The sequence below is a fragment of the Mandrillus leucophaeus genome, unplaced genomic scaffold (assembly GCF_000951045.1).
Source record: "Mandrillus leucophaeus isolate KB7577 unplaced genomic scaffold, Mleu.le_1.0 Scaffold663, whole genome shotgun sequence".
Classification (NCBI taxonomy): Eukaryota; Metazoa; Chordata; class Mammalia; order Primates; family Cercopithecidae; genus Mandrillus; species Mandrillus leucophaeus.
Genome location: NW_012107175.1, coordinates 521,761 through 533,336, shown reverse-complemented (window position 1 = coordinate 533,336; position 11,576 = coordinate 521,761). Strand labels below are relative to the sequence as shown.

Sequence of the window (11,576 nt, the reverse complement as noted above, 5' to 3'; positions counted from 1 at the left end):
TATTCTTCTTTACAATGGTCATATTTTTAATTTTTATTTGTATTGTTATTGTTTTTTTGAAATGGAGTCTCACTCTTGCCCAGGCTGGAGTGCAATGGTGTGATCTCGGTTCACTACAGCCTCTGCCTCCCAGGTTCAAGTGATTCTCCCACTTCAGCTTCCTGAATAGCTGGGACTACAGGTGTGTGCCACTATGCCAGCTAATTTTTGTATTTTTTGGTATAGATGGGGTTTCACCATGTTGGCCAGACTGGTCTTGAATGCCTGACCTCAAGTGATCTGCCCACCTTGGCCTCTCAGAGTGCTGGGATTACAGGTGTGAGCCACCGCACCTGGCCATATTTTTTGTTTTTTGAGACAGGGACTCACTCTATCAATCAGGCTGTAGTGCAGTGGTACAATCATAGCTCACTGCAGCCAGCCTTGACCTCCTGGGTTCAAGTGATCCTCTGGCCTCAGTGTTCTCATGCCCTGCCCATGGTAGTTTTTAGGTAAAAAGGTATTTTTTTTTTTTTGAGACAGAGCCTCGCTCTGTCGCCCAGGCTGGAGTGCAGTGGCGTGATCTCAGCTCACTGCAAGCTCCGCCTCCTGGGTTCATGCCATTCTCCTGCCTCAGCCTCCCGGGTAGCTGGGACTACAGGCGCCCACAACCACTCCCCACTAATTTTTTGCATTTTTAGTAGAGACAGGGTTTCACCGTGTTAGCCAGGATGGTCTCGATCTCCTGGCCTCATGATCCGCCCGCCTTGGCCTCCCAAAGTGCTGGGATTACAGGTGTGAGCCACCGTGCCCAGCCGATATTTGTTACATAACTTCTGTATCTGTGGCATTGTACTTGGTGCTAAGGTGACTATAAAAGATTTAAAAGTTCCTGCCTGTTGGGAACTTACAGCCCAACTGCATAAATGTCTTAAAATCATTTGGTTATATTTAACAGAAGTCAACTCAAGTTGGTTAAGGAGGAGTTTAGTAATAAAGTGGAAGTTGGCCTAGTGCGATGGTTCAAGCCTGTAATCTCAGCACTTTGGGAAGCCAAGGCTGGTGGATTGCTTGAGCCTAGGAGTTCAAGACGAGCCCAGGCAACATGGTGAAACCCTGTATCTACAAAAAAAATACAAAAACTAGCTGGGTGTGGTGATGCATATGCCTGTAGTCCCAGCTATTCAGGAGGCTGAGGTGGGAAGATTGAGCCCGGTAGGTCAAGGCTGCAGTGAGCTGTGCTTGTACCATCATGCTCCAGCCTGGGTGGCAGAGGGAGACCCTCTCTCTCTCTCACAGACACACACACATAAATACAGTGAAATTTCATATTGCCCATGACTGTCGGGTAGGAGATATAACTAGGCTTTCTGAGGCCCTACGTACTTTTGCCTTTGTGGGTGGATCGTTTCCCCGTAAAAATATTAGAAATTATATTTTACAGACTGGGTGGGGTGGCTCATGCCTGTAATGACAGCAGTTTGGGAGGCTGAGATGGGTGGACCACCGGAGATCAGGAGTTTGAGACTAGCCTGGCCAACATGGTGAAACCTCGTCTCTACCAAAAATACAAAAATTAACCGGGTGTGGTGGCGTGCGCCTATAATCCCAGCTATTTGGGAGGCTGAGGCAGGAGAATTACTTGAACCCCAGAGATGGAGGTTTCAGTGAGCTGAGATTGCTCTCGCTCTGTTGCCTAGGCTGGAGTGCAGTGGCTCCATCTTGGCTCACTGCAACCACTGCCTCTTGGGGTCAAGTAATTCTCCTGTCTATGCCTCCCGAGTAGCTGAGATTACAGGTGCGTGCCACCACATCCGGCTAATTTTTGTATTTTTAGTAGAGATGTGGTTTTGCCATGTTGGCCAGGCTGGTCTCGAACTCGTAGCCTCAGGTGATCCACCCACCTCAGCCTCTCAAAGTGCTGGGATTACAGGCATGAGCCACTGGGCCCGGCCAAAAAAATTGTTTTTCTTGTAAAGAGGAGGTCTTGCAAAAAAAAAAAAAAGGAGGTCTTGCTATGTTGCCTAGGCTGGTCTCAAAACTCCTGGCCTCAAATAATCCTCCCTCCTCAACCTTCCAAAGTGTTGGTATTATAGACATGAGGCACTACATCCTGCCAAGTTACTTATTAAGAAGAGGTTTTGGAGTGAGAGGGGGCAGTGGAGTTGATAGTCTAAATGAAGGTGGTTAGTAGCAGGAATGGAAAGGGATGAACAGATGTGCAGGCTTATGATTTCTTAGGAAAGAAAATACCTTATGCAATCACTGTTTTATGGAAACTTGAAAAGAGTTCACTTTTTTTTTTGGGACGGAGTTTTGCTCTTGTTACCCAGGCTGGAGTGCAATGGCGCGATCTTGGCTCACTGCAACTTCCACCTCCTGGGTTCAAGCGATTCTCCTGCCTCAGCCTCCCAAGTAGCTGGAATTACAGGTGCGTGCTACCTTGCCTAGCTAATTTTTGTGTTTTTAGTAGAGATGGAGTTTCACCATGTTGAAGAGGCTCGTCTCTAACTCCTGACCTCTGGTGATCCTCTCGCCTCGGCCTGCCAAAGTGCCGGAATCACAGGCGTGAGCCACCGTGTCCAGCCTGTTTTATTTTAATTTCATACGAACAGTTCTTTAACAATTTTGGAGAGAAGTTCTCTATCAGTATCTTTGATATTCATGTATTTTAACTAAATAGAAACATTTGATGATAATGTTACATTGTAGTATATAATTTTAAAAAAGCATATGAAAGCCTTTTACGTATTTCAGTAGTTGTTCAACCATTTCTTTGAGGTTTGAGGTAGACAGGTCATGATAATCCCAATTTTTTTTTTCTGATGGTGTCTTGCTGTGTCACCCAAGCTGGAGTGTAGTGGCATGATCTCGGCTCACTGCAGCCTCCGCCTCCCTGGTTCAAGTGATTCTCCTGCCTCAGCCTCCCGAGTTGCTGAGATTACAGGTACCTGCCACCACACCCAGCTAATTTTTGTATTTTAGTAGAGACAGGTTTTGCTCTGTTGGCCAGACTGGTCTTGAACTCCTGACCTCAAGCAATCCACCCGCCTCGGCCTCCCAAAGTGCTGGGATTACACGCATGAGCCACCGCGCCTGGCTGATAACCCTAATTTTTTTTTTTTTTTTTTTTGAGACGGAGTCTCGCTCTGTCGCCCGGGCTGGAGTGCAGTGGTCGGATCTCAGCTCACTGCAAGCTCCGCCTCCCGGGTTTATGCCATTCTCCTGCCTCAGCCTCCCGAGTAGCTGAGACTACAGGCGCCCGCCACCTCGCTCGGCTAGTTTTTTTTGTGTTTTTTTTTTTTAGTAGAGACGGGGTTTCACCGTGTTAGCCAGGATGGTCTCAATCTCCTGACCTCGTGATCCGCCCGTCTCGGCCTCCCAAAGTGCTGGGATTACAGGCTTGAGCCACCGCGCCCGGCGATAACCCTAATTTTTAATGTTCATTTAAAATTCAAGATAACCATCGAAAAATCAGTCTATCAGTGAGCAGCTCAGTTCTGTGAACCCAATTCTTTTTTAAAGCAAGCATGCTGAAATACAGAGTGGATTAGTCTCTTTGTGTCCAATAGGAAAGAAAAGGAACAGCCAAAGTGGACTTTTTGAAGAAGATTGAGAAAGAAATCCAACAGAAATGGGATACTGAGAGAGTGTTTGAGGTCAATGCATCTAATTTAGAGAAACAGACCAGGTGAGTAATAGTTTGTGAAGTTCTGCACATTGTATTTCTAAAACCATTGGCTTTATAGTACAGAAACAGCTTGGTGGAACCCATGAGGTAGATTGTATTTATAATGCCTGAAACAGGGTAAAGGAGGTGACTTTCACTTTCTGCATATGAATTAGGATCTTTTTTTTTATGGGATTTGTAAAGTTTTTTTTCTAAAGTTTTGTTTTAAAGACTACAGTATTTTAAATATTTAGACAAAGAAGGATGTTTTGAGATTTTTTTCTTTGCTGACTGATAAAACAAAGTTATTCTGTTAGACTCATAATGATTATTATCTCCAAAGACAGAAAATATAAACTTTTATGTTTTTTCTTTATGAGTAAACCTAATGCTTGTAAAAGTATAAATGTTGAAGATATTATTTCATAAATACTGCATTGCCTTGATACTAAAATAATACTGATTTAAAGACAAACATAGATAATGACATATTTGGAAAAACAGAAACAAAATAATTCCCCCAAACAGTGCCACAATAAATGTATGCATCAATTATAAGATATATCCCAGATTCGTATATGTTGAGATGTAAGAAAATGTGCTTTTTCAGATTGAAGAAATATTGTTATAATAACAACAATAATAGTAAGTTAACATTGAACACTTACTGTGTGCTAGCAAATGTGGCAGGTTTTTTACATGTATATTCTCATTTAATCTTTTTCTTTTTTTTTCTTTTTTTTTGAGATGGAGTCTCGCTCTTGCCTAGGCTGGAGTGCAATGGCACGATCTTGGCTCACTGCAAGCTCCGCCTCCCTGGTTCACTGGCCTCCCTGAGGTCATTCTCCTGCCTCAGCCTCCCAAGTAGTTGGGACTACAGGCACCCGCCACCACGCCCGGCTAATTTTTTTGTATTTTTTTTAGTAGAGACGGGGTTTCACTGTGTTAGCCAGGATGGTCTCGATCTCCTGACCTCGTGATCCTCCCTCCTCGGCCTCCCAAAGTGCTGGGATTACAGGCGTGAGCCACCACGCCCGGCCCCTTAATCTTCTTTTTCTTTCTTTTTTATTTTTATTTTTTGAGACAAAGTCTCGCTCTGTCATCAGGCTGGAGTGCAGTGGCGCCATCTCAGCTTATTGCAACCTTGGACTCCCTGGTTCAAGCAATTCTCCTGCCTCAGCCTCCTTAGTAGCTGGGATTACAGGCACGTGCCACCACGCCCAGCTAATTTTTGTATTTTTAGTAGAGATGAGGTTTCACTATGTTGCCCAGGGTGGTCTCGATTTCCTGACCTGATGATCTGCCTGCCTTGGCTTCGCAAAGTGCTGGATTACAGGCATGAGCTAGCGCGCCTAGCCTTTTTCTTTTTTCTTTTTTTTTCAGACAAAGTCTTGCTCTGTCATTCAAGCTGGAGTGTAGTCGCACAAGCATATCTCACTGTAACCTCAAACTCCTGAGCTCAAGCAATCCTTCTTCCTTGGCCTTCTGAGTAGCTGGGACTACAGGCATGCGCCACCATGCCTGGCTAATTTGTTTTTTCTTAGAGACAGGGTCTTGTTATGTTGCCCAGGCTGGTCTCAAACTCCTGGCTTCAAGTGATCCTTTTGCCTTGGCCTCTCAAAACTCTTAAGATTATAAGACATGAGCCATCACTCCCGGCCTCATTTTATCTTTTAATTTTTTTTTTTTATTTTTTTGAGGTGGCGTCTTGCTCTCTTGCCTAGGCTGGAGTGCAGTGGCATGATCTCGGCTCACGGCAACCTCTGCCTCCCGAGTTCAATGATTCTCCTGCCTCAGCCTCCCCAGTAGCTGGGATTACAGGTGCGTGCCACCACACCCGGCTAATTTTTAATTTTTATTTTTAATAGAGATGGGGTTTTGCCACATTGGCCAATCTGGTCTCAAACTCAGATGATCCACCTGCCTTGGACTCCCAAAGTGCTGGGATTGCAGGTATGAGCCACTGCCCCTGGCCATAATTTTTTTTTTTTTTAAATTTGGAGACAGAGTCTGTGGTGTCAGATAGAGTGAGCCTCTGTCACCCAGGCTGAAGTGCAGTTGTGTGATCTCAGCTCATTGCAACCTCTGTCTCCTGGTCTGAGGTGATCCTCCCACCTCAGCCTCCTGAGTAGCTGGGACTATAGGCGCACACCACCACACCCAGCTAATTTTTCTATTTTTAGTAGAAATGGGGTCTTGTTATGTTGCTGAGGCTGGTCTCAACTCCTGGGCTCAAGTGATCTGCCCACCCTGGCCTCCCAAAGTGCCGGGATTATAAGCATGGGCCACTGCGCCCAGCCTTTTAAAAATTTCTTCTGTAGAAATGAAATTTCGCTGTCTTACCCAGGCTAGTCTTGAACTCCTGGGCTCAAGTAATCCTCCCACCTTTGCCTCCCAAAGTGTTGGGATTACAGGTTTGAGCCACCATGGCTGGCCTTAATCTTCTCAATATCCTTTAAGGTTAACAACTTTTAAAATTTCTCTTTTACAGCTGAGGAAACTGAGGCACAGAGAGGCTAAGTAACCAGTTCAAGGTGTTACATCACTGGGAGTTGACTGGACCTGGGCTTGTTTTTAGGACTTTCTGATTCAAAAGTCTGTTTTCCTTGCTTATTAAGCTATGTTCTAATGGATATATATGTATTTTTTTGAGACGGAGTTTTGCTCTTGTTGCCCAGGCTGGAGCACAATGGTGTGATCTCGGCTCACCACAACCTCTGATTCCCGGGTTCAAGCGATTCTCCTGCCTCACCCTCCCCTGTAGCTGGGATTACAGGCATGTGCCACCACACCTGGCTAATTTTGTATTTTTAGTAGAGACGGGGTTTCTCCATGTTAGTCAGGCTGGTCTCGAACTCCTAACCTCAGGTGATCCTCTTGCCTTGACCTCTCAAAGTGCTGGGATTACAGGTGTGAGCCACCAGGACCCAGCCTATGTTTTGTTTTGTTTTGTTTTTCAAGAGAAAAAGAAATTGCTGTAATACAGTCTCTGGTGTTATACTTGAAGCTATAATTTGAAGCTTCTATTTGCTTCTAGAGGTTTGATTAACTTTAAGGTAATTTAAAATAATTAAAAGTGAACTGAAAAAGCTGCTTTGTTTAGTGAAAGAGAATTAACTATAGGTGTATGCAGCAACACTGAAGAAAGTAATATAATGTCAAGTGAAGAAGGCAAATTGCAGAAATCTATATGAAGTATGCCGTTTTTTTGTATAAAACTCACCAGTGAGCAAAACTAAATGATAAATTGTTTAAGAGTGCTGGCAAGTGTGCAAACTATTCAAAAACAAGGGAATGGTAAAAGCTAATTTCAGAATGTTGGTTTCTCTTGAGGGACGGTAGAGAGGAAACAGGTAGTTTCAGTGGGTTCATAAGTCAGATGGTATGTTTACAAGTGTTCATTTTATTACGCTTCATAACATAGTATGTATGTTAGTCTTCATAAGAAAAAAGAATACAGGCCAGGCATGGTGGTTCATGAGCTCATGCTCATGGTGGTTCTTATGTTGAGAACCCTGTCTTTACAAAAACAACTAAAAAATTTAAAAAAATATAATAAGAAGCTTTAAAGGATGCTTTTAAAGTGAATCTGTCACATATCATGTAATATTGAGCATGTTTTATATTACCTGAGGGTCTTTGAATTACTTTATGTATATCTAGTATCTAGTGAAAACAAATCTCATTTATTCAGTAAAACATTAAATTAGCCTAGGTTCATAAGGGTATTAAAGAATTTTTTTTTTTATTTTTTTAGTTTATTATCTTTTTTTTTTTTTCTTTGAGATGGAGTCTCGCTTTTGCCCAGGCTGGAGTGCAGTGGCATCATCTCAGCTCACTGCAACCTCTGCCTCTCAGGTTCAGGCGATTCTTGATTCTCATGCCTCAACCACTAGAGTAGCTGGGATTACAGGCACATGCCACCACGCCCAGCTAGTTTTTGTATTTTTAGTAGAGACAGGGTTTCACCATGTTGCCCAGGCTGGTCTCGAACTCCTGGCCTCAAGCAGTCTACCAGCTTTGGCATCCCAAAGTGTTGGGATTACAGGTGTGAGCCACCACGTCTGACCTAGTATATTATCTTTACTCAAGTATTTTAGTTTAAATTAAACCTCTAGTATTTGTTACAAGGCTATTTAATTTTTAATAGCAACCTATAAATGTCTTATTCTTTGTAAATCTAAAGTAATTTTCAATTTTAGAGAGTTTTAAATTTCTGGATTTATAAATTTACTTTTAAATATTTTTTAAATAATTAAACAAGTTATTTATATCAAGCACTTCCTTCACCCCACTTCCTTATTGTAAAAGGAACTTAACATTTATTCTTCTATACTTTCTTTTTTATATTGTTGTTTTGCAGCAAGGGCAAGTATTTTGTAACCTTCCCATATCCATATATGAATGGACGCCTTCATTTGGGACACACGTTTTCTTTATCCAAATGTGAGGTAATGTTTTCCTATGTTTGCTATGATGGGGAGGAAGGTTTTTAATGAATATTGTTTTGAAGAAAATGGCATCTATAGAATATTTTATTTCCTGTTAAGAGAACTTAAAATTCCTTAAAGCATAATTTTTATATTTAAGTAATTTATTTTTATTTATTTATTTTTTGAGATGGAGTCTTGCTCTGTCGCCAGGCTGGAGTGCAGTGGCGTGATCTCGGCTCACTGCAACCTCTGCCTCCCAAGTTCAAGCGATTCTCCTGCCTCAGCCTCTCGAGTAGCTGGGACTACAGGCATGCGCCACCATGCCCAGCTAATTTTTGTATTTTTAATAGACACAGGATTTCACCATATTGGCCAGGATGGCCTCAAACTCTTGACCTTGTGATGCACCAGCCTCAGCCTCTGAAAGTGCTGGGATTACAGGCATGAGCCACTGCGCCCGGCCCATTTAAGTAATTTAATTTTTATATTTAATTTTCATGTGCTGTGTGTGTATATGTGCAAGGGTCTGGGCATGTATGCATATTCAAAAGTAATTCCTAGATTGGTGAGTTTTGGAATGCCTAAAATCTGACTGGCGTTCCAAAGGAGGATGTGAAAAAGAAAACTAAACTAATTTTTTTTGTGTGAAAAGTTCGCATTTTGTATTTGTCTGGCATTTACATTTGCAATTTAAATTTGATTTTATTTCTGTAGTTTGCTGTAGGGTACCAGCGATTGAAAGGAAAATGTTGTCTGTTTCCCTTTGGCCTGCACTGTACTGGAATGCCTATTAAGGTAAGATTGCTAATAAGATTGGTTTCTACTCTTTTTAGTTTGGATCTAATAGTAATACCCAATTCAAGAGCTTAAAATAGGATTTTCAAGTATTGCTGCATTAAAGTATGAAATGAGTTGAATTTATTATAGTGAAAATTTATTTAAAAATAAACAACATTTGAAGAAGTGCTTAAATAAAGGGCATCCATTATGGTCTAAGTGATCACTAAGTGATTTTAATGTCTTTTGGTTGCCTTGTATATTTATGTCTGTATTACAATTAGGTAATAACTGATTCTATTTTACTAAAAGGAAAAATGTACAGCCATTGTGCACTTGTGACATATGTAAGATGCTGGCATAAAATAATAAACAGTTGTATTGTAATTCGATCATTTTTGCAAATACCTTCATTTGTGATAAGTTTGTATTAGAAATAATTCTCAATGAAGAATAGGAAAGAAAAGTAGAGTTGAAAGGATTCCCTTACATAATAGGATTAGGAAATTTAAATCCTGTTTCTTTTTATTCTTCAACATTTTATTTTATTTTACTTTATTTATTTATTTTTTGAGACAGAGTTTTGCTTTTGTCGTCCAGGCTGCAGTGCAATGGTGTGATCTTGGCTCACTGCAAACTCCTTCTCCCAGGTTCAAGCGATTCTTCTGCCTCAACCTCGCGAGTAGCTGGGATTACAGGCACCCGCTACCACGCCTGGCTAATTTTTGTGTTTTTAGTAGAGACGAGGTTTCACCATGTTGGCTAGGCTGGTCTGGAACTCCTGACCTCAGTTGATCCACCCACCTCGGCCTTCCAAAGTATTGGGATTACAAGCATGCGCCACCATGCCTGGCCTTCTCCAACCTTTTGTTTTAAAGAACGTCAGTCCTACGGAAAAGGTGGAATGGTAGTACAATGAACACCCTCCACCCTTCACCTGTAGTTACAAAGTATAAACGTTTGCCATATTTGTTTTAGTTCTGTCTCTCAGCACACATGCATGCGTGTGTGCTTCTCTCTATTTCTTCTTTTTTTTAAATTAAAAAAAATTTTTTTTTTGAGTTGGAGTCTTGCTCTGTCGCCCAGGCTGGAGTGCACTGTTGTACTTTTAGTACAGATGGGGTTTTCCCATGTTGGCCAGACTGGTTTCAAACTCCTGACCTCAGGCAATCTGCTTTGTCACCCAGGCTAGAGTGCAGTGGTGTAATCTTGGCTCACTGCACCCTCTGCCTCCTGGGTTTAAGCGATCCTCTCACCTCAACCTGCCGAGTAGCTGGGATTACAGGCATGTGCTACCATGCCCAGCTAATTTTTATATTTAGTAGAGACATCATGTTGGCCAGGCTGGTCTCAAACTCCTGACAAGTGATCTGCCTGTCTCAGCCTCCCAAAGTGCTGGGATTATAGGTGTGAGCCACTGCTCCCAGCCTTCGTTTCAGTTTTCTGTAGTGGAGCCACATATGTATCAATGTGTTGCAAAAAATTTCAGAATCAATTTTAGTTGGCAATAAAACAGTAAAGAACTGAAATTGTGTCTACCTTGAATTTTGAACGTCATTATCTCTAATGTTCGTTGTAGGCATGTGCTGATAAGTTGAAAAGAGAAATAGAGCTGTATGGTTGCCCCCCTGATTTTCCAGATGAAGAAGAGGAAGAGGAAGAAACAAGTGTTAAAACAGAAGATATCATAATTAAGGATAAAGCTAAAGGAAAAAAGGTTTGATAGTGGTTGATATTTATGTTGGTTGAAGTTTTATATTTTTCTGATTTATATGTGCATTCCCAGTACTAGCACAGTGCCCAACACATAAAATGTACTAGATAATTTTTTTAAAGTATCAAAGCAAAAAAATTATCTTTCTGACTTCCTATTGCCTTTTTCCTCTTTTTTGAAGTAATTTTAGATATACAGAAGAACTGCAAGATAGTATAGAGATGTTACATCTTATATAACTATGGTACTATTTTTCAAATTAAGGAATTAACATTAGTACGGTAGTATTTTCTAGACTTTTTGGATTTTACCAGTGTTTTCACTGATTTCCTTTTCTCTTCCAATGTCCAATCCAGGATCCCACATTGCAGTTAGTTGTCATGTGTTCTTACTATGTTTCCTTAATCTTTTCTATCTTTCATTTTCTTCCATGACCTTTATACTTTTAACAAATACTGGTCAGATAATTATAGATTATGCCTCAGTTTGAGTTTGTTCAATGCTTTCTCATGGTTAGATTGAGGTTATTGATTTGGAGGAAGACTATTAGAGAGGTAATTTGTCCTTCTCAAACATTAGGGACTATATGATACTGATATGTCTTATTATTGGTGATGTTAACATTGATCATTTGGTTAAGATGGTGTCTGCCAGGTTTTTCTCCTGTAAAGATTTCATTTTTGTTTTTAGAATTAATATATATTTTGGGAGAAATCTTTTGAAGCCATGGAAATAATACTGTGTTTCTTTTTAAATATTTGCTCATTAATTTTAGCATTCATCAGTAGATCTTGCCTACAACAGTTATTACTGTAGTCTTTTAATCATGATTTTCTTTTTACCTCGTTCTTTTTACATTTATTATCTATAATTCTTCTGAAAGGAAGAGGTGTCTTTTCTCCCCCACTTACTTATTCTGTCCTTTCTATGTCATATGGATTCATGGATATTTACTTTATTCTTTAGGTTATAAATCAATACCATTGAGCTTTTTGTTTTTTAA

General features: G+C 40.9%; 1 protein-coding gene across 4 annotated transcripts in view; it reads left to right on the top strand.

Annotated features, from left to right (window-relative positions):
• The window catches only part of LARS (leucyl-tRNA synthetase), a 79,042-nt gene that overhangs the window by 4,408 nt on the left and 63,058 nt on the right, over positions 1 to 11,576 (top strand). The window contains exons 2-5 of one of the 4 annotated variants that reach the window (XM_012001532.1): positions 3,552 to 3,670; positions 8,013 to 8,100; positions 8,797 to 8,877; positions 10,439 to 10,576. In XM_012001532.1, the coding sequence (XP_011856922.1) occupies positions 3,552 to 3,670; positions 8,013 to 8,100; positions 8,797 to 8,877; positions 10,439 to 10,576 (426 nt within the window). The remainder of the gene's footprint in view (positions 1 to 3,551; positions 3,671 to 8,012; positions 8,101 to 8,796; positions 8,878 to 10,438; positions 10,577 to 11,576) is intronic. The other 3 variants (XM_012001534.1, XM_012001533.1, XM_012001536.1) reach the window with 3 other exon arrangements.